General features: G+C 34.2%; 1 protein-coding gene across 1 annotated transcript in view; it reads right to left on the bottom strand.

Annotated features, from left to right (window-relative positions):
* Positions 1–13,169: 13,169 nt before the first annotated feature.
* S_2 (protein Star) overlaps positions 13,170–23,200 on the bottom strand; it is an 86,311-nt gene continuing 76,280 nt past the window's right edge. Inside the window, exons 3-5 of the mRNA XM_011192162.3 lie at positions 19,441–19,988; positions 19,192–19,362; positions 13,170–18,257 (exon numbers count right to left, since the gene is read on the bottom strand). Coding sequence (XP_011190464.1) covers positions 18,039–18,257; positions 19,192–19,362; positions 19,441–19,988 — 938 coding nt within the window. The 3' untranslated portion in view covers positions 13,170–18,038. The remainder of the gene's footprint in view (positions 18,258–19,191; positions 19,363–19,440; positions 19,989–23,200) is intronic.

The raw sequence follows: 23,200 nt of genomic DNA, 5'->3' as shown, positions 1-23,200 counted from the left end.
AGATTTGACAGCTGATTTGACAGCAGATTTGACATTAGATTTGACAGCTGATTTGACAGCAGATTTGACATTAGACTTGACAGCTGATTTGACAGCAGATTTGACATTAGATTTGACAGATGATATGACAGCAGATTTTTCATTAGATTTGACATTAGATTTGACAGCAGATTTTACATTAGATTTGACAGCTGATTTGACAGCAGATTTGACATTAGATTTGACAGCTGATTTGACAGCAGATTTGACATTAGATTTGACAGCTGATTTGACATTAGATTTGACAGCAGATTTGACAGCTGATTTGACAGCAGATTTGACAGCTGATTTGACAGCTGATTTGACAGCAGATTTGACAGCTGATTTGACAGCAGATTTGACAGCTGATTTGACATTAGATTTGACAGCTGATTTGACGTTAGATTTGACAGCTGAATTGACAGCTGATTTGACAGCAGATTTAACAGCTGATTTGACAGCTGATTTGACTGCTGATTTGACAGCAGATTTGACATCTGATTTGACATTAGATTTGAAAGCTGATTTGACAGCTGATTTGACAGCAGATTTGACAGCTGATTTGCCAGCAGATTTGACATTAGATTTGACAGCAGATTTGACAGCTGATTTGACAGCTGATTTGACAGCAGAATTGACAGCAGATTTGACAGCAGATTTGACAGCTGATTTGACAGCAGATTTGACATTAGATTTGACAGCAGATATGACAGCAAATTTGACATTAGATTTGACAGCTGATTTGACAGCTGATTTGACATTAGATTTGACAGCTGATTTGACATTAGATTTGACAGCTGATTTGACAGCAGATTTGACATTAGATTTAACAGCAGATTTGACAGCTGATTTGACAGTTGATTTGAGAACAGATTTGACAGCTGTTTTGACAGCAGATTTGACATTAGATTTGACATTTGATTTGACAGCAGATTTAACAGCTGATTTGACAGCTGTTTTGACAGCAGGTTTGACATTAGATTTGACAGCTGATTTGACAGTTGATTTGACAGCAGTATTGACATTAGATTTGACAGCTGATTTGACAGCAGATTTGACATTAGATTTGACAGCAGATTTGACAGCTGATTTGACAGCTGCTTTGACAGCAGATTTGACATTAGATTTAACAGCAGATTTGACATTAGACTTAACAGCTGATTTGACAGCTGATTTGACATTAGATTTGACAGCTGATTTGTTAGCAGATTTGACAGCTGATTTGACAGCAGATTTGACATTACTGATTTGACATTAGCTGTCAAACCAGCTGTCAAATCAGCTGTCAAATTTAATGTCAAATCAGCTGTCAAATCTGCTGTCAAACCAGCTGTCAAATCAACTGTCAAATCTGCTGTCAAACCAGCTGTCAAATCAACTGTCAAATCTAATGTCAAATCAGCTGTCAAATCAGCTATCAAATCTGCTGTCAAATCAACTGTCAAATCAGCTGTCAAATCTGCTGTCAAATCAGCTGTCAAATCTAATGTCAAACCTGCTGTCAAACCAGCTGTCAAATCAGCTGTCAAATATGCTGTCAAATCAGCTGTCAAATCTAATGTCAAATCTGCTGTCAAATCAGCTGTCAATACTGCTGTCAAATCAAATGTCAAACCAGCTGTCAAATCAGCTGTCAAATCAGCTGTCAAATCTGCTGTCAAATCAACTGTCAAATCAGTTGTCAAATCTGCTGTCAAATCTAATGTCAAACCTGCTGTCAAATCAGCTGTCAAACCTAATGTCAAACCTGCTGTCAAACCTGCTGTCAAATCAGCTGTCAAATCTAATGTCAAATCAGCTGTCAAATCAGCTGTCAAATCAGCTGTCAAATCTGCTGTCAAATCAGCTGTCAAATCTGCTGTCAAATCAGCTGTCAAATCTGCTGTCAAACCAGCTGTCAAATCAACTGTCAAATCTGCTGTCAAACCAGCTGTCAAATCAACTGTCAAATCTAATGTCTAATCAGCTGTCAAATCAGCTGTCAAATCTGCTGTCAAATCAACTGTCAAATCAGCTGTCAAATCTGCTGTCAAATCAGCTGTCAAATCTAATGTCAAACCTGCTGTCAAACCAGCTGTCAAATCAGCTGTCAAATCTAATGTCAAATCTGCTGTCAAATCAGCTGTCAATACTGCTGTCAAATCAAATGTCAAACCAGCTGTCAAATCAGCTGTCAAATCTAATGTCAAATCAGCTGTCAAATCAGCTGTCAAATCTGCTGTCAAATCTAATGTCAAACCTGCTGTCAAATCAGCTGTCAAATCTAATGTCAAACCTGCTGTCAAATCAGCTGTCAAACCTAATGTCAAACCTGCTGTCAAATCAGCTGTCAAACCTGCTGTCAAATCAGCTGTCAAATCTAATGTCAAATCAGCTGTCAAATCAGCTGTCAAATCAGCTGTCAAATCAGCTGTCAAATCTGCTGTCAAATCAGCTGTCAAATCAGCTGTCAAATCTGCTGTCAAATCAGCTGTCAAATCAGCTGTCAAATCTGCTAATAATCAACTTTCAAATCTAATGTCAAATCAGCTGTCAACTGTCAAATCAGCTGTCAAATCTGCTGTCAAATCAGCTGTCAAATCTAATGTCAAACCTGCTGTCAAACCAGCTGTCAAATCAGCTGTCAAATATGCTGTCAAATCAGCTGTCAAATCTAATGTCAAATCTGCTGTCAAATCAGCTGTCAATACTGCTGTCAAATCAAATGTCAAACCAGCTGTCAAATCAGCTGTCAAATCAGCTGTCAAATCTGCTGTCAAATCAACTGTCAAATCAGTTGTCAAATCTGCTGTCAAATCTAATGTCAAACCTGCTGTCAAATCAGCTGTCAAACCTAATGTCAAACCTGCTGTCAAATCAGCTGTCAAATCAGCTGTCAAACCTGCTGTCAAATCAGCTGTCAAATCAGCTGTCAAATCAGCTGTCAAATCTGCTGTCAAATCAGCTGTCAAATCAGCTGTCAAATCTGCTGTCAAATCAGCTGTCAAATCAGCTGTCAAATCTGCTAACAAATCAGCTGTCAAATCTAATGTCAAATCAGCTGTCAAATCTGCTGTCAAACCAGCTGTCAAATCAGCTGTCAAATCTAATGTCAAACCTGCTGTCAAATCAGCTGTCAAACCTGCTGTCAAATCAGCTGTCAAATCAGCTGTCAAATCAGCTGTCAAATCTAATGTCAAATCAGCTGTCAAATCTGAGGTCAAACCTGCTGTCAAATCAGCTGTCAAATCAGCTGTCAAATCTGCTAACAAATCAGCTGTCAAATCTAATGTCAAATCAGCTGTCAAATCTGCTGTCAAACCAGCTGTCAAACCAGCTGTCAAACCAGCTGTCAAATCAGCTGTCAAATCTAATGTCAAACCTGCTGTCAAATCAGCTGTCAAATCAGCTGTCAAACCAGCTGTCAAACCTGCTGTCAAATCAGCTGTCAAATCTAATGTCAAATCAGCTGTCAAATCAGCTGTCAAATCTGCTGTCAAATCAACTGTCAAATCAGCTGTCAAATCTGCTGTCAAATCAGCTGTCAAATCTAATGTCAAACCTGCTGTCAAATCAGCTGTCAAATCAGCTGTCAAATCTGCTAACAAATCAGCTCTCAAATCTAATGTCAAATCAGCTGTCAAATCTGCTGTCAAACCAGCTGTCAAACCAGCTGTCAAACCAGCTGTCAAATCAGCTGTCAAATCTAATGTCAAACCTGCTGTCAAATCAGCTGTCAAATCAGCTGTCAAACCAGCTGTCAAACCTGCTGTCAAATCAGCTGTCAAACCTGCTGTCAAATCAGCTGTCAAATCAGCTGTCAAATCAGCTGTCAAATCTAATGTCAAATCAGCTGTCAAATCTGCTAACAATCAGCTGTCAAATCTAATGTCAAATCAGCTGTCAAATCTGCTGTCAAATCTGCTAACAAATCAGCTGTCAAATCTAATGTCAAATCAGCTGTCAAATCTGCTGTCAAACCAGCTGTCAAATCAGCTGTCAAATCTAATGTCAAACCTGCTGTCAAATCAGCTGTCAAACCTGCTGTCAAATCAGCTGTCAAATCAGCTGTCAAATCAGCTGTCAAATCTAATGTCAAATCAGCTGTCAAATCTGCTAACAATCAGCTGTCAAATCTAATGTCAAATCAGCTGTCAAATCTGCTGTCAAATCAACTGTCAAATCAGCTGTCAAATCTGCTGTCAAATCAGCTGTCAAATCAGCTGTCAAATCTGCTAACAAATCAGCTGTCAAATCTAATGTCAAATCAGCTGTCAAATCTGCTGTCAAACCAGCTGTCAAATCAGCTGTCAAATCTAATGTCAAATCAGCTGTCAAATCTGCTGTCAAACCAGCTGTCAAATCAGCTGTCAAATCTAATGTCAAATCAGCTGTCAAATCTGAGGTCAAATCAGCTGTTAAATCTAATGTCAAATCTGCTGTTAAATCTAATGTCAAATCTGCTGTCAAAGCAGCTGTCAAATCAGCTGTCAAATCTGCTGTCAAATCTAATGTCAAATCTGCTGTCAAATCAGCTGTCAAATCAGCTGTCAAATCTGCTAACAAATCAGCTGTCAAATCTAATGTCAAATCAGCTGTCAAATCTGCTGTCAAACCAGCTGTCAAATCAGCTGTCAAATCTAACGTCAAATCAGCTGTCAAATCAGCTGTCAAATCTGCTGTCAAATCAACTGTCAAATCTGCTAACAAATCAGCAGTCAAATCTAATGTCAAATCAGCTGTCAAACCTGCTGTCAAATCTAATGTCAAATCTGCTGTCAAATTAGCTGTCAAATCAGTTGTCAAATCTAATGTCAAATCTGCTGTCAAATCAGCTGTCAAATCTGCTGTCAAATCAGCTGTCAAATCAGCTGTCAAATCAACTGTCAAATCTGCTGTCAAATCTAATGTCAAATCTGCTGTCAAATCAGCTGTCAAATCAGCTGTCAAATCTGCTGTCAAATCAGCTGTCAAATCTGCTAACAAATCAGCTGTCAAATCTAATGTCAAATCAGCTGTCAAATCTGCTGTCAAATCTAATGTCAAATCTGCTGTCAAATCAGCTGTCATATCTGCTGTCAAATCAGCTGTCAAATCTAATGTCAAATCTGCTGTCAAATCAGCTGTCAAACCAGCTGTCAAATCAGCTGTCAAATCTAATGTCAAATCAGCTGTCAAATCTAATGTCAAACCTGCTGTCAAATCAGCTGTCAAATCTAATGTCAAATCTGCTGTCAAATCAGCTGTCAAACCAGCTGTCAAATCTAATGTCAAACCTGCTGTCAAATCAGCTGTCAAATCTAATGTCAAATCTGCTGTCAAATCAGCTGTCAAACCAGCTGTCAAATCAGCTGTCAAATCTAATGTCAATCTAATGTCAAATCAACTGTCAAATCAGCTGTCAAATCTGCTGTCAAATCAGCAGTCAAATCTAATGTCAAATCAGCTGTCAAACCTGCTGTCAAATCTAATGTCAAATCTGCTGTCAAATTAGCTGTCAAATCAGTTGTCAAATCTAATGTCAAATCTGCTGTCAAATCAGCTGTCAAATCTGCTGTCAAATCAGCTGTCAAATCAGCTGTCAAATCAACTGTCAAATTTGCTGTCAAATCTAATGTCAAATCTGCTGTCAAATCAGCTGTCAAATCAGCTGTCAAATCTGCTGTCAAATCAGCTGTCAAATCTGCTAACAAATCAGCTGTCAAATCTAATGTCAAATCAGCTGTCAAATCTGCTGTCAAATCTAATGTCAAATCTGCTGTCAAATCAGCTGTCATATCTGCTGTCAAATCAGCTGTCAAATCTGATGTCAAATCTGCTGTCAAATCAGCTGTCAAACCAGCTGTCAAATCAGCTGTCAAATCTAATGTCAAATCAGCTGTCAAATCTAATGTCAAACCTGCTGTCAAATCAGCTGTCAAATCTAATGTCAAATCTGCTGTCAAATCAGCTGTCAAACCAGCTGTCAAATCAGCTGTCAAATCTAATGTCAAATCAACTGTCAAATCAGCTGTCAAATCTGCTGTCAAATCAGCTGTCAAATCTAATGAAAAATCTGCTGTCATATCAGCTGCCAAATCTAATGTCAAATCTGCTGTCAAATCAGCTGTCAAATCTAATGTCAAATCTGCTGTCAAATTTTTTTTATTAGATTTGACAGCTGATTTGACAGCTGATTTGACAGCAGGTTTGACAGCTGATTTGACAGCTGATTTGACAGCTGATTTGACAGCAGATTTGACAGCTGATTTGACGGTTGATTTGACATCAGATTTGACAGCTGATTTGACATTAGATTTGACATTAGATTTGACAGCTGATTTGACAGCTGGTTTGACAGCTGATTTGACAGCAGATATGACAGCTGATTTGACAGCTGATTTGACAGCAGATATGACAGCTGATTTGACAGCAGATTTGACATTAGATTTGACAGCAGATTTGACAGCTGATTTGACATTATATTTGACAGCTGATTTGACAGCAGGTTTGACAGCTGATTTGACAGCTGATTTGACAGCTGATTTGACAGCAGATTTGACAGCTGATTTGACGGTTGATTTGACATCAGATTTGACAGCTGATTTGACATTAGATTTGACAGCAGATTTGACATTAGATTTGACAGCTGATTTGACAGCTGATTTGACAGCTGGTTTGACAGCTGATTTGACAGCTGATTTGACAGCAGATATGACAGCTGATTTGACAGCAGATTTGACATTAGATTTGACAGCAGATTTGACAGCTGATTTGACATTATATTTGACAGCTGATTTGACAGCTGGTTTTACAGCTGATTTGACAGCAGATATGACAGCTGATTTTACAGCTGATTTGACAGCATATTTGACAGCTTATTTGACAGCTGATTTGACAGCTGATTTGACAGCTGGTTTGACAGCAGATTTGACAGCTGATTTGACATCAGATTTGACAGCTGATTTGACAGCTGATTTGACAGCTGATTTGACAGCAGATTTGACAGCTGATTTGACAGCTGATTTGACAGCATATTTGACAGCTGATTTGACAGCTGATTTGACAGCAGGTTTGACATTAGATTTGACAGCTGGTTTGACAGCTGATTTGACATTAGATTTGACAGCTGATTTGACAGCTGGTTTGACAGCTGATTTGACAGCAGATTTGACAGCTGATTTGACAGTTGATTTGACAGCAGATTTGACAGCTGATTTGACATTAGATTTGACAGCTGATTTGACAGCTGGTTTGACAGCTGATTTGACAGCAGATTTGACATTAGATTTGACAGCTGATTTGACAGCAGGTTTGACATTAGATTTGACAGCTGATTTCACATTAGATTTGACAGCTGATTTGACAGCTGGTTTGACAGCTGATTTGACAGCAGATTTGACATTAGATTTGACAGCTGATTTGACAGCAGATATGACAGCTGATTTGACAGCAGATTTGACATTAGATTTGACAGCAGATTTGACAGCTGATTTGACAGCTGATTTGACAGCAGATTTGACATTAGATTTGACAGCTGATTTGACAGCAGGTTTGACAGCTGATTTGACATTAGATTTGACAGCTGATTTGTTAGCAGATTTGACAGCTGATTTGACAGCAGATTTGACAGCTGATTTGACAGCAGATTTGACAGCAGATTTGACAGCAGATTTGACAGTTGATTTGACAGCTGATTTGACAGCTGATTTGACAGCAGATTTGACAGCTGATTTGACAGCTGATTTGACAGCAGATTTGACATTAGATTTGACAGCAGATTTGACAGCTGATTTGACAGCTGATTTGACAGCAGATTTGACATTAGATTTGACAGCAGGTTTGACAGCTGATTTGACATTAGATTTGACAGCTGATTTGTTAGCAGATTTGACAGTTGATTTGACAGCAGATTTGACAGCTGATTTGACAGCTGATTTGACGTTAGATTTGACAGCTGATTTGACAGCTGGTTTGACAGCAGATTTGACAGCAGATTTTACATTAGATTTGACAGCAGATATGTCAGCAGATTTGACATTAGATTTGACAGCAGATTTGACAGCTGATTTGACAGCAGATATGACAGCTGATTTGACAGCAGATTCGACATTAGATTTGACAGCAGATATGACAGCTGATTTGACAGCAGATTCGACAGCTGATTTGACAGCTGATTTGACGTTAGATTTGACAGCTGATTTGACAGCAGATATGACAGCAGATTTGACATTAGATTTGACAGCAGATTTGACAGCTGATTTGACAGCAGATATGACAGCTGATTTGACAGCAGATTCGACATTAGATTTGACAGCAGATATGACAGCTGATTTGACAGCTGATTTGACAGCAGATTTGACATTAGATTTGACAGCTGATTTGACAGCAGGTTTGACAGCTGATTTGACATTAGATTTGACAGCTGATTTGTTAGCAGATTTGACAGTTGATTTGACAGCAGATTTGACAGCAGATTTGACAGCTGATTTGACATTAGATTTGACAGCTGATTTGTTAGCAGATTTGACAGCTGATTTGACAGCTGATTTGACAGCAGATTTGACATTAGATTTGACAGCAGATTTGACAGCTGATTTGACAGCTGCTTTGACAGCAGATTTGACATTAGATTTAACAGCAGATTTGACATTAGATTTAACAGCTGATTTGACCTCAGATTTGACAGCTGATTTGACATTAGATTTGACAGCTGGTTTGACAGCAGATTTGACAGCTGATTTGACATTAGATTTGACAGCTGATTTGACAGCTGGTTTGACAGCAGATGTGACAGCTGATTTGACATTAGATTTGACAGCTGATTTGTTAGCAGATTTGACAGCTGATTTGACAGCTGATTTGACAGCAGATTTGACAGCTGATTTGACAGTTGATTTGACAGCAGATTTGACAGCTGATTTGACATTAGATTTGACATTAGATTTGACAGCTGATTGTTAGCAGATTTGACAGCTGATTTGACAGCTGATTTGACAGCAGGTTTGACAGCTGGTTTGACAGCTGATTTGACAGCTGATTTGACAGCAGGTTTGACATTAGATTTGACAGCTGATTTGACATTAGATTTGACAGCTGATTTGTTAGCAGATTTGACAGCTGATTTGACAGCTGATTTGACAGCAGGTTTGACATTAGATTTGACAGCTGATTTGACAGCAGATTTGACAGCTGATTTGACAGTTGATTTGACAGCAGATTTGACAGCTGATTTGACAGCTGATTTGACAGCTGGTTTGACAGCAGATTTGACAGCTGATTTGACATTAGATTTGACAGCTGATTTGTTAGCAGATTTGACAGCTGATTTGACAGCTGATTTGACAGCTGATTTGACAGCAGATTTGACAGCTGATTTGACAGCTGATTTGACAGCAGATTTGACAGCTGATTTGACAGCTGATTTGACAGCTGATTTGACAGCTGATTTGACAGCTGATTTGACATTAGATTTGACAGCTGATTTGACAGCAGATTTGACAGCTGATTTGACAGCTGATTTGACAGCAGATTTGACATCTGATTTGACATCTGATTTGACAGCAGATTTGACATTAGATTTGACAGCAGATATGACAGCAGATTTGACAGCTGATTTGACAGCAGATTTGACATTAGATTTGACAGCAGATATGACAGCAGATTTGACATTAGATTTGACAGCTGATTTGACAGCTGATTTGACATTAGATTTGACAGCTGATTTGACAGCTGATTTGACATTAGATTTGACAGCAGATTTGACATTAGATTTGACAGCAGATTTGACAGCTTATTTGACAGCTGATTTGACAACTGATTTGACATCTGATTTGACAGCAGATTTGACATTAGATTTGACAGCTGATTTGACAGCTGATTTGGCAGCTGATTTGAGAGCAGATGTGACAGCAGATTTGACAGCAGATTTGACAGCTGATTTGACAGCTGATTTGACATTAGATTTGACAGCAGATCTGATAGCTGATTTGAGAACAGATTTGACAGCAGATTTGACATTAGATTTTACAGCTGATTTGACAGCATATTTGACAGCTGATTTGACATTAGATTTGACAGCTGATATGACAGCAGATTTTACATTAGATTTGACAGCAGATTTGACATTAGATTTGACAGCTGATTTGACATTAGATTTTATTGTACAAATTCGTTGGCGAAACATTTCAAAATTGTCTAAAGTCATGCAATTTCTGCTTACATTTTTTATATTAATCGACATATGTATATTTTTTAGAATTATTTTCGAAAAAGCCTGCTTGATAAGCTTTCCAATGCTACATCATTTACCAAAATCTGTTCGGAAATGACGAACTTATACGAGTTTTTCTCACGGCAACACCCCTACTCCATAGTTCTGGGCGCTTAGTACTTCTGCTGAATTTATACATAAATTTGTTATAGATTTCTTTAATAATTATGCATTTGCTTCTTCTTCAGTAAGTGCAATAGACCTCGAATTCACAAATATCCACTTCTTTGTGTCTGCAACAGTACGAGTATTGAATGTAGATACATAAAGTATACGCCTATAAATCTTCAATAGCCGATAAGATGATACAGTTTGAACTTGTGTTTACTGCTCAGATTGTCGGAAGAAGGATGGCTTTCTTCAGCATCTTTCTTCAAAGAAGTAGAGGAATAAAAACGCAGCTGCTTTACAAATATTTCTTTATTATGAATAACACAAGTTTTAGTATATGAGTATAAGATGTATATAATTTCTTGCGGATTTTGTAATTTGTAGATTATTTATAATAATTGCAACATAATATATTATATTTTCCAACTTTATTAAACTCTACTATACAATAAATTACGAAGAAAAAGCAGTTAAAACTGTTGTGTTTAAAAGTTTATTATTTTTTACTATAAAGGTCTTAGCTGTTTAATTTCTTTTCCACGTTGGCAAGGCATTCAGTAAGTATTGTTTTCCAACCAATTTGGCGCTAAAACATTGCAAACTGATTTTTTATGAAGCAAATAACGACTTTGGTGCGACGTTTCTGTAAATATCGTTTTTGCGGCCACGCCCATTTTAATGAAATATATTGGAGAAATTTCTACAAGCGATAAGCTTTCCAACGATACCTTGATCATCGAAATCGGTCCATAAATGGCGGAGTTATTCAAGTTTTTCGCCGGGCAACACCCCTACTCCATGGTTCTGGGCGCCTAGTACTTAGCTGAAATTTGCCACAAATTTTCATGCAGCATTTTTCTGTTGGTGACCCACAGCGCCACCTATGTGTGGGGCATGTTAGGTGGAGTATTTTTTCACATGAGTCACCCTGCTTACACACATTGCATACTGGATTTGCAGTTTCTCGTTAATTTAGCATAATTTGAAAACTACTCAACCGATTTGAATGATTTTGATGTCAAATTAAAGGAAATTCCAAGACGAATCTTTTGCATATTATATAGAACTCAATTGACCTCTAAATACCGAATAAAAAGCAGTTAAAACTGTTGTGTTTCAAAGTTTATTATTTTTTATTATAAAGGTCTTTGCTGTTTAATTTCTTTTCCACGTTGGCAAGGCATTCAGTAAGTATTGTTTTCCAACAAATTTGGCGCTAAAACATTGCAAACTGATTTTTTATGACGCAAATAACGACTTTGGTGCGACGTTTCTGTAAATATCGTTTTTGCGACCACGCCCATTTTAATGAAATATATTGGAGAAATTTCTACAAGCGATAAGCTTTCCAACGATACCTCGTTCATCGAAATCGGTCCATAAATGGCGGAGTTATTCAAGTTTTTCGCCGGGCAACACCCCTACTCCATGGTTCTGGGCGCCTAGTACTTCAGCTGAAATTTGCCACAAATTTTCGGACAATATTTCGGTGCGAGAAAAATATCGCATGGAAGAAACAAAAAATGTCGCATGCAAGCAAAAATATTTTTTTCAACGTAACTACAGCAACACCACGCACAAAATTTATCGCAAGGGATATACAAAAAAATTGCATGCGATATTTTTTTTGTTTTTTCATAATTTAGCGTAACTTCTACACCACTCAACCGATTTTAGTGATTTTGGTGTCAAATTAATAGAAATTTGAGGGCGATTTTTTGACACTCACTGAAAAAGAGATTTGAATGAAATAAACACAAATTTTCATGTAATTTTTTTGTTACTATATTTTTTATTTTTGGAATTACGATTTTTATTTGTAATATTTAAATTTTTCAATCTTTGTTTCTATGCACGTATGCACATTATCGTTGTTGTTGCTGTTGTAGTGATAGCTTTTCACTTAAATTTATTTACGCTTTTAACTTAAATATTAACTAAATTTAAATATATTTATATATATATATTCATTTCTATACGTGTATGCATGTATGTATATATAAATTGTTTTAAAGCGAGGATTACAGATTTTTGTTAGAATTTAGGGGGGGAGAGAATTAAAATTTATAAGAAAACAAACAAATGCGCAAAGCTTTTGTTCTTCTCGGAAATTAGTTGTAAGTATAATCGAAGGGAGATAGAGAGAGTGAAAGAGAGAGACAGGGAAATTAAATTAAATATAATTAAATTAGCTATACAAATACATATGTGCAAGATTTAAGGACTGGTGCGTTGCGTACGCTCGATGATATTAACAACAATTAGAAATACTTCATATTTTCAGTTTTTTTGTTTTTGTTTTTGTTTACACATATCCACTATTTTTCTTTTATTTTTGTTTTTACTAAACGTACATATATGTACTATAAATGTATGTATGTATATTTATATATATATATCGCATATTATAGTTTACTTGTGTAAATATTTAAGGCGACCAACGGCTTAGTCTGCAGTTTTTGCTTGTTAAACGCACGAATTTCGTGAAATATAATTTTTTTCTATCATGTTGCTGCTGCAATAATTTGCTTTTCGCTGCAATTAGCAATATATTTTTTTCTGCTGCTCTAGTCTACGACTTCTTGCAAATATATTTTTCTTTAATATTACCAAAAAATTTTATTCATTTTGTTGTTTTTGTTTTTGTTTTCAATGTGCTATTTGGACATTTGCATTATGTATGTATGTTTGTTGTATATGGGCGGATGAAGGAACACATATGAATGCTTTACAATATTTTTTCGTTTTTTTTTCGCTTGCATGTAATGAAAAATAATAAAAAATTCGTTGTTGTTGTTGTTGTCGTGTGTAAATTATAGTTTAAAAGTAAAAAAATGAATAGTCTTTATGAGCAAAATGTATGCGTTATTTGACGTGATGTGACTTGTAGTAGCGCTAATTTACAGTTAATATGCATGTGCACTTAATAACAAAAAAGAAAAAAAATATGTTGACATTATAAATACAAATTACAGTTAAGACATAAATTTAGGCTTATTTTAAAAATTTACGCTAAACTTAAAGCTAGACAAAAATATATTTATAATAAACATATTTCTATATAAATACTTAGAGCAAAAGAAAATATAGAAAAATGTCGTAATAATAAAGAGCGGAAAACATTGAACTAAAGCAATTAAGGGCACTGCAAAATATAAATATCTATTTTTTAATATTAATAAATTTTTGTAAACAACGAAAATGGCAGTTATTTCATTGCTTGCTTTGCACCGTAGGCGAGTGTGAACTCACTTTTAGTAAAAAAACTTTTTTTGGAGAAAAAAATATTTTTTCTAACAAAAATAAATTAAAAAATTAGAATAATTTTTGGAAATTAAAGAAAATCAAATTTATAAATTAACTTAAATTGTAAATTTTTTTATAAAATATTTTAATGTATTCATTATTTAACGGAAAAAAATTTAAGCTTATCAACAAAAAGTAATAATAAATGCAATTTATATTCTAAATTAAATTTCTAAGCACTTCTTTTTGGGCAAGAATATTTGCAAATTTACAGAATAATTGGTTAATTTAATTACTATATTGATTTTTAAGGCAGTGCAAAGCAAGCAAGCAAGGTTCTTCGAGGCTTTTGAGGTTGTAACCAAATGATATTGCGAAGTAAGACAGAAATATTGAAAAGAAAAAATCAAAAATACATAAGTTGATCAAAGTGAACTAAAACAAAAAAAACCTTAAATAATTTTTTTATTAAATGAACAACTATGAAAAGTATTAAAATTGAATTACAAAAAATTTATATTATCAATAATTAAATTTTTACAAAAAAACAAAAATATTAAAAAAAAAATATTTTACAAAAAAAATTTACAAAAAAATTATTTTTGCAAAAAAATAATTTTATAAATAATTAGCATTTTTGCAGAAAAAAAAAAATTTATAAAAAAAATTATTTTTAGAAAAACAAACTATTTAAAAAATTTATTTTTACAAAAAATTTATATTACAAGTAATTAGCATTTTTTCAAAAAAAAAAAATAAATAAATTTACAAAAAAAAACTTATTTTTACAAAAAATTGATATTAACAATAATTAGCATTTTCAAAAAAAAAAAATAATAAATTAAAAAAAAATGTTTTTACAAAAAATTATAATTTTTACATTTACCTCACAAATCACCTAACTGCCATTTCGTTGCTACAATTTCTTTTATATCATTCATATATATTATTTATAAGCTTCTTTTGAGCTCAATTCGTACAAGCACGCGTTAACACAGATAAATGCTTACACTTCTTATACATATAAGACTCTGCTAAGCATATACATATACCATCAAGGTATGCGGGTCTATGCATGTGTTTTTTATTTTGTAATTACAATAATAATTTGCATTAATACAATAAATATGTATGCCATTCATTACAATTTCATCAATTTTTTTGCATTTTCATTAAACTCGGCTTGCTCTTGCTGTTAATGAGATACTGATAATGGTAATGTTAATGTTATATGTTAATGTCACTTTAATGTCGATGATACAAAACTAATGTACATATATAAATATATATTTAATAATAAATACCATCGTACGGCTACACGCAGCAGCAATTGTTGAAAAACAAACATACATACAAACGAACAAAAAAAAACAGACAATAAACAATTATCATTATTTGAGTGTAATTTATTTTTAACATTAATTGGTAGCTGTTCATTTTAAAACTAGTTTTTGTTTTCGTTTTTAAGGTAGTTTTTATAGTAATTTAATTTATGTGTATGTGTTTATATATAAAGTAGTAACGAGTTGCTTTTGAGTGTTGTTGAGAAGCTTTTGTGATTTTCAATAATATTTGTTTTTATTGTTTTTGGTTTTCATAAGTGTCTGTGTGTAGTTGTGTAATTGGGCGCGCTAGCTATAATTAACAATTATTTTTATATTTTGCGGTTGCAGCCATATATTTTCTAGTTGATGACTGTTATTAGTTTTAGAGATTTAAATGCTTTTGATTTGAATTTCACATATATTTTTATAAAGAGTGTAAATTATTAGTGCTTTAAATATATATTTTCATTTATCTATGTTGCTTTTGTTAGATGAATATATTTTATTTTTATTTTTTTTTTTTTAAATAGTGGCAACATTTATGAAGTATGTGGAGTAGAAAAAATAATTTGACGGCATTTTTTTTATTTTAAAGAAGAAAATATAATTTTAATAAAAATATTGAAATTATATATTTACAAAGATTTGCAATTTTTCATTAATAATATATGTTTTTGAGTAAATATTTATATAAAAAAATGTTTAGGACAAGCACTCAGAAAAAATTAATAAAAACGGAGGAAAGAGATATTTAAAAGCTCAAAATTATTTTTAAAGAAAAGAAAACGAAATTATTTTGCAGAAAAAAATATATTGTGACTTAATCAGAGCCAAAATAAATATATTTTTTAATTTAATTCTTTGTTGATGCAGTTTTCAAAAAAATATCGCTCAAAAAATATATTTTAACCTAAGAAACAAATTTATTTTACTAAACAAATCAAAATTAATTTTAGAAACAAGTTTATTCTGATTAAACTGTGCAACATTGTTAATCTATTATTAATATTTTAAAGAAAAATATCCAAAATTAATTGCAAAAAAAAAATATTTTTTTTATTTAATTTATAGCATTCATAGTAACCATAATAGTTTGGAAACTCACAAAACAAAATATTTTAGAGAATAACTGCTTTTCAGACGACTTTGATAAGAAAAATATATATTTTACTACATATAATACTGTTGCTGTAGCTGCTGCCATTACACTTTGAAAATTTTCGCCTTTTTATATTTTCACTAAATATTCGCGAAATATATTTTAGATATTTTAGTTTGACATTTCAGATGCGAAATATGCTTTAAACATTTTCTTTTAACTTTTTTTAGCTGCTTGTCTGCTTCATTTCTGCCCACTACATCACTAGCTGCCTGCTGTGGTGAATATGTATGTATAATATTTGAGGTTATGTCACAATTTTATGGTGAAAAATTTGTATTTTGCAGCTAAAGAACTGCAAGACGCACTATAATTATTTAATTTTTTTTATAAAAAGCTGCCTCTTGTGTTTGCGTTACTGTGTTAATACTTCAAGTTACATAATATATGTATAATATTAATATATGCACACATTTTATAGCATATCGTTTGCTATATAATTATAGCAAGTCTTGCAGTGCTTTAAAGCATATATATTTTTTTTCACCAAAATTGCCGAAGCAGCCTCGTGTATGTTTCTCGTGTTTCTTTTTTTTTTATTGTGTAAGTGCGTTTAAAGTGTGTCTCTTAGCTACTTTATTAAACAATAATTTCACAAACTAATATCAAAAAACAGTCAATTATTCAAAGTGTGTAGTGTGTGTGTGTGTGTGTGTGTTTAGCATTACAATAGTTCTATAAATATATATTTATACACATATAAATATTTTTCAGTATATATATTATTATTTTCAGTATGCGCGTTAACTGCTAGTTTAACACTTGTTTTTTTTTTTTACTATAAGCAAATAACTGCTCTAAGACTCTCTCATTCACATACCATTTTATATCTTATCTTGTTTTGTTCACTTCTTCACGACAACTTAACTCGTACTCGTTTAGGCAATAATTTAAATTTTCATAAAGCATTTCTTTCAATTAAATTAAATTATTTTTTTTTTTTATAAACTAAACTATGGTAAGTGTGCAAAGTAAACTAAATCATTTAAATTAAATTATATTTAGTATTTATACAACAGCGACAATTTTGCGATCGTTAGCAAACAATTCTTACTTCTTCACAAACATTGTTACACGTTTTTTGCATTTTTACATTTTTGTTTGTTGCTTTATTTATTTTGTAACTTAAAGGCTAGCTATTAAAAATAATAGTTGATAGTGATTGAGAAACACAACAAAAAATGCTATAATTTTGATGAATTCTTGCTTGGTTTTTTACTTTCGCGAAACAACAATGATTGATGAATTGACGCTGAAGTGCGCATTGAAGGCAAATGTAGCGTGCAAGGTTACGTAAATAAGGAAAAACTCCCTTTAATTCTTTATAAATACAAAATTCTTACTTAGTCACTAAAATAGCTGCGTCGTTTAAGGAAATTACGATTGCACGCTTTGAAGTGCAACTGCGCATGTGCGCTCATTTTTTTATAATTTTTCGTTTAATTTACTTTTTTAGTTTATAATTCACATCTGCTTCGTTAACTACGCACTTCCCAACGTAATTTCTGTGCTTTGCAAATTTTGTGTGTTTTTTTTTTCAATTTTTATTTTTTTTTTTTAATTTCGTTTCGCATTGCATAATATTCGTGCATTGCAACACATTTAAATAATTTAATTTACTCAACGCGCGCGCTTTTTGCTTTTGCTATTAAATTACTTTCCATTTTGAGTTTACTAAAAAAAAAATTTCGTTTAACGTCTTTTGCTGCTCGTTTGTTGTTGGTTTTTCTTCTTGTTCTTATCGATATTCATAAATTCGCAGCAATTTTGCGTACTATTTTAATAATATATTTTTTGCTTATGTTTTTTTTTAGTTATATTTATAAAGTAATAGCTTTGTTGTAGCAATAGCAACGGCGGCAATAGCTTATTTAACGGTATTTTCCCCATTTCGTTGGTTCGTTCACAGCATGGCCGTCGCAACACCAACCGCTCTTGTTGCTGCTAATTAAGGCGTTTTGAGTAGTAGTATATCTTTTTTTCGTGTTCGACTCGTCGTTTTGATTCGTTGATAGAAGTAATTGCGACCGAAGGTCTTTTGTAATTTATACGATTTACCCGCTAGGAACTTGGTTAGCTCGTTTACGTAGCCTCGTGCGATGTCATCCGTTAGGTGTATGGATATCACCTCGATTTGTACCCGATCGAAAGGTAGCGTTTGTAGGATCTGTGTGTGGATTAGAGAAAGCGATTAGAATTGGGTGAAAAAAAATAAAATATAATACTATAAGAAAAATAAAATCCAACAAATAAATATACAAATAATAATATGAAAGTAAAACCAAGTTAGAAACGTCTAAGTTCGGATTTAACCTCACATTAAAAATATCGACCTATAAGAGACAAAAAACGCAAACGTTCTTGGGACGAGGTTATTGCCAGCTTGAGGTTCACTTCCACTGCGATCGAAATTCGAATAACTCGATTTTCCTAGCAGCGAAGACGGTTAACTTGACACCGTTTTAAAAACAAAAATGTATCTAAAAACTTCTACTTCTGATCCTGGCATACAATTATAAAGTCTGGACGACGAAGGCGACTGATATGAACTATATACCAACGTTTGAAAGGAAAATACTAAGAAATATATACGGTCCAATCAAGATGGAAGATGACACGTATCGTATTAGATAGAACTCCGATCTTGAACACCTCATTAATGGAGAAAACGTCATAAAATTCATAAAAGCCCAGCGAATACGCTGACTGAAAGGATTTTAGGATAGCCCTAGAATAAGTAACGGATGGAGAAATCTGGAGGAAGATAGTTAAGGAAACAATGGTCCACCCAGGACTGTCTTGCTAAGGAAGAACAGGAAGTTTTCTTAAACAATTTAACTCAGTTGTCTTTCGGGGGACTGAAATCAGTGTATTTTTGAAGAGTACTCAACGGTTCATGTCTCAAAGATTTTAAGTTGATGAATCTTATCAGAGCCTTATAAAAGAAGTAGGCGTGATAATAGTCAAACTTTTTTAAACATAAGAAATATATATGTGAATGTTTCATCAAAATATAGTTAAGAATGGTCGAATGCTTTTTGATATAAAAATATATAAAAACCAAAAATAATATTTTTTAATGTAAATTCATTTGCACATACCTCCAATTCATGCCCATGAACACCCAAACTCAGTAGATCATATGTCACACGATTGCAAGCTAACATTAGCGAATATAATGGAAAGCATTTGACGCGCGAATTGAACCACGACGTTTCCTCATCCAGCAGACTATTGATGCGCACCTCCGACTCTTCGTTGTGTATGGTAACCTAGACACGGCAAAGCAAATAAAATAAGAATTAATTTCGAAATAAACACAACTGCTCTCATTCGCACATAACACTCACCTCTTTGGGATACGGATTGGGCGATATACATGCGTGCACCACCTGCAGACCCGGCCGTTGCGCATTCTGTTTGCGCAATGTGAAGAAACGACGCGGTTCCGGTTCCACCACCAAGCCCGCCCAATTCAATGTGGCCGCCAGCCATGGTGCCGTCATCAGATGACCCATTGCACCCGGCAGCGATTGTATGTAGGCGCCATTCTCTTTGCCACCCACCAGATCGGCCACGTAATGCGCCATTTCGGCGGTAATGCCTTCATAGTGATTGCTGAAATTGAAATGCGTTGTTGTTGCTTCACCACTGGTGGCCGCCGTAGATCTCGCCGCACCGGCTGCTGCAGTCGCTGCTGCTGCGGCCGCCGCTGCCGCCACCGCCGGCGATGCAGATGACGTGACATCGTCAATGGGCGCATTCTTCAGGAAGTGCATGGGGTATTTGCGCATATGGATTTCGCGCAGGAATGCTATTAGTGTGGGATCATCTTGTGCTACGCCGAAGAATTCATAATCGCGCGACATATTCAGTCGAAATTGTTTATGACGAATTTCTGAAAATAGATGGAGGAATGTAAAGATATTTAGTTAATAGTTTCTAGGTAATTTTGTGCAATTATATAGCTGGAGGAATGTGTGTATGTAAATAAGGAAAATTATTTTTTGTACTATTTTTAAAATTCAGAAATCACTTGTTGTTCTCAGAAACAGTATTTATAATTGAACTAATTTCATTTGAAGTTTAATAATCACAGAATTAGGTGGAAATTAAGCTAATAATAAATAATATCAAAATAAATTCAACACGTCTAACTGTTCAATATATCATACTTTACTAGATATACTATATTACACTATACATCAGTAAACTATACGAGTGTGGCTCGTTAAGTACTTAATTTTGCCGTCCAATGTCATGATATGAATAAGTGTCATATTGGTTAGTGCCTCGAATCCAATTTTCGGAAGGAAAATCGTGAAGTAAAAGTAAATTGCTCTCAAATCCTGTACTTTGGCACCCCAAAAGATCAAGTGGAACATAACCTGCTTGAAATATTGGGAATGAGAAAGCTGTTGGCGCGATAAAGACCAATTTCAGAAGTATTTGACGCTGTTTAAGCACAATCCGAAAAAGTTTTGGTGTGGTTTCGCGATCATCGGTGAAATATGGATCCACTTGAACACACCAGATATCAATGAACAGTCGAAACAATGGAATTCGCCCAGCGGATCTGCTCTGAAGAAGACGAAGACTGTCTTATCAACCGGAAAGGTGTTGGCCGCAAGGCCACAAGGTGTGCTCCACTTCGACTACCTTAATGAACACAACCGATATCTTTTTATACAGTGTTTTCATAATACAAAAATCTAAAAAACCGATCTCAAACGTGCGATAACTGTGAAATTTATATGTGCGTCCCTTTTGTAGGTTATGCCAAACTATGGAACGAACTTTTTATCTGTTTTATCGAGGATCTATCTATGTAAATAGTTTATAAGGAATATGTGCCATATTTGGTCCAAGTAATGAATACTTATTTCCCTGAAATCTTGTTGAGAAAGGTTTGAAGCTATAAACAAGGATAATGAGCGATTTCTTTGGTGAGTTGGTTCTGGCTATAATTAGAGAACGGGAAAAATCAAGTGTTGAAAATTTTGTTTTCATAAGACTTTTGTCACGGATTTTTAATTTCAAAAGCGGCATTTAAAAATAAAATAAAAAAAATAATTTCAATTTAATAACAAATATTTAACCAAATGCTTTATAAACCGACTTCCTTTGATATCCATTAGACCTTAATTATACTACCATTACTTTGAGCAAACTAAATGAAAGCGTGTCCTTGCAAAAATTACCTAATCAACATAAAGATATGAAATCATTAAATTATATAAGGCTAATAAAGTGACACAACCACCACAAACCACTGTTAGAAATGGAAAACACAACAAAAACGAAGGAAAAAACAAAGCATTAATAATTGCGAAATGCTTAGTGCAAATTTACATACGATATCCAGAGTAGTTTATTTGACTTTCACATGCTATGCCCAAATGGCACAACAAAATGTCGACACCGAAAAGCTATATTGCAGCCGGCGAAAATGGAGGAAAATAAAATAAAAATAAAGCAAAAAAAAATACATGCGAATAAATGCGAAAAATATGTTAAAAAAGGAAAATAGCGCACATGAGTAGCGAAAAGAACTGGCGCACATTTGAATAAATTACGAGCTGTCAAAGTTGAAGGTGAAAGCGGCACGCCCCCGCGCGGCAACACCACTGAGGTAACCGATTCGCAACACATTATGGCACCTACAACCAGCGGGACGTCTAATGGCGCTTCGAGTTGGTAATAAAACGCAAACGAAAGGATAGTAACGGCGAAAGGATACGTGCCACATACGCAACACATATACACAGGCAAACATATATGTGTGTATGTGTTGTGTATAAAGGAAGTGTGTTCGGAAATGGGCAAAAGGTGTTAGTTGTTTGGTAATTTGAAAATGCCCGCAGCACATTTCACACCCATTTAAACACTACTACACACACATAGTAGTAATGACCATTAGTCGCCACTAAATGTGGCACGTTCGTGTTGAACTCTTTTCGTACATTGTTTGCTTTTAATTTTCTATGTAATTTTCCTTGCTAACGCTACTTCGTGCAGCATTTTCAATTTCTGTTTACTCACTCGATAATCCGCCCAGTTTTTGCTAACTAACTATTTATGACAGCACTTTGGTCTAACGTTTTCAAAGTTGGTCTATGACTGTTTTAAAGTTTACTTCCAGCACTTTTCATAAAGTAGGTGTACAATGATAAACTCTTTCACTCTTTCTTCTATGGCACTAATTTATTTTATGACAGGGTGAGGTGACCAGAAAAAAAAGAAATAAAAATTTAAATATAATAGAATTTCACCATTGCTGAAATATGTATATAAATTATGAAAATATAAAACGAAAGAGACAAAAAAGAGAGTAACAAAAATATATTGAAAAATAAAAAATAAAAAAACAAGTAAGGAAGGACTAAGTTCGGGTGTAACCGAACATTTTATACTCTCGCAATTTATTTATTTAACTTTATTTATATTATATAATACACAATTTGACCCACATATTCGTCATATATATTGTATAAAGTCCATTGAAAGTTGGAAACCATAATATTAGGTTAGAAGCACCGAGGTCCTCGTGTTCGATATATGGGGCCTTAAAAACCTATGGTCCGATTTCGGCGATTTTTAGAATGGGGCTGCCACACTAATAACATAGTATTTGTGCAAAGTTCTGCAACGATATCTTCACTAGTACTTACTTTATATATTGTAAAGTAAACGATTCAGATCGTCTTCAAAGTTCTGGTATATAGGAAGTAGGCGTGGTTGTGAAGCGATTTGGCCTATTTTCACAACATATCATTGGGGTGTAAGGCAACTATTACAAACCAAGTTTCATTCAAATCGGTCGAGTAGTTCCTGAGATATGGCTTTTGACCCATAAGTGGGCGACGCCACGCCCATTTTCCATTTTGTAAAAAAAATCTGAGTGCAGCTTTCATCTACCAATTCCTATGAGAAATTTAGTGTTTCTGACGTTTTTCGTTAGTGAGTTAACCCACTTTCAGTAATTTTCAACCTAACTTTTGTATGGGAGGTGGGAGTGCTTATGATCCGATTTCTTTCATTTTTGGGCTGTATTAGGAAGTGGCTAAAAAAAACGACTGCAGAAAGTTTGGTTTATATAGCTCTATAGGT

This window comes from Zeugodacus cucurbitae, chromosome 3, assembly GCF_028554725.1.
Source record: "Zeugodacus cucurbitae isolate PBARC_wt_2022May chromosome 3, idZeuCucr1.2, whole genome shotgun sequence".
NCBI classification, from domain to species: Eukaryota; Metazoa; Arthropoda; class Insecta; order Diptera; family Tephritidae; genus Zeugodacus; species Zeugodacus cucurbitae.
This window is presented reverse-complemented; position numbering and strand designations above follow the sequence as displayed.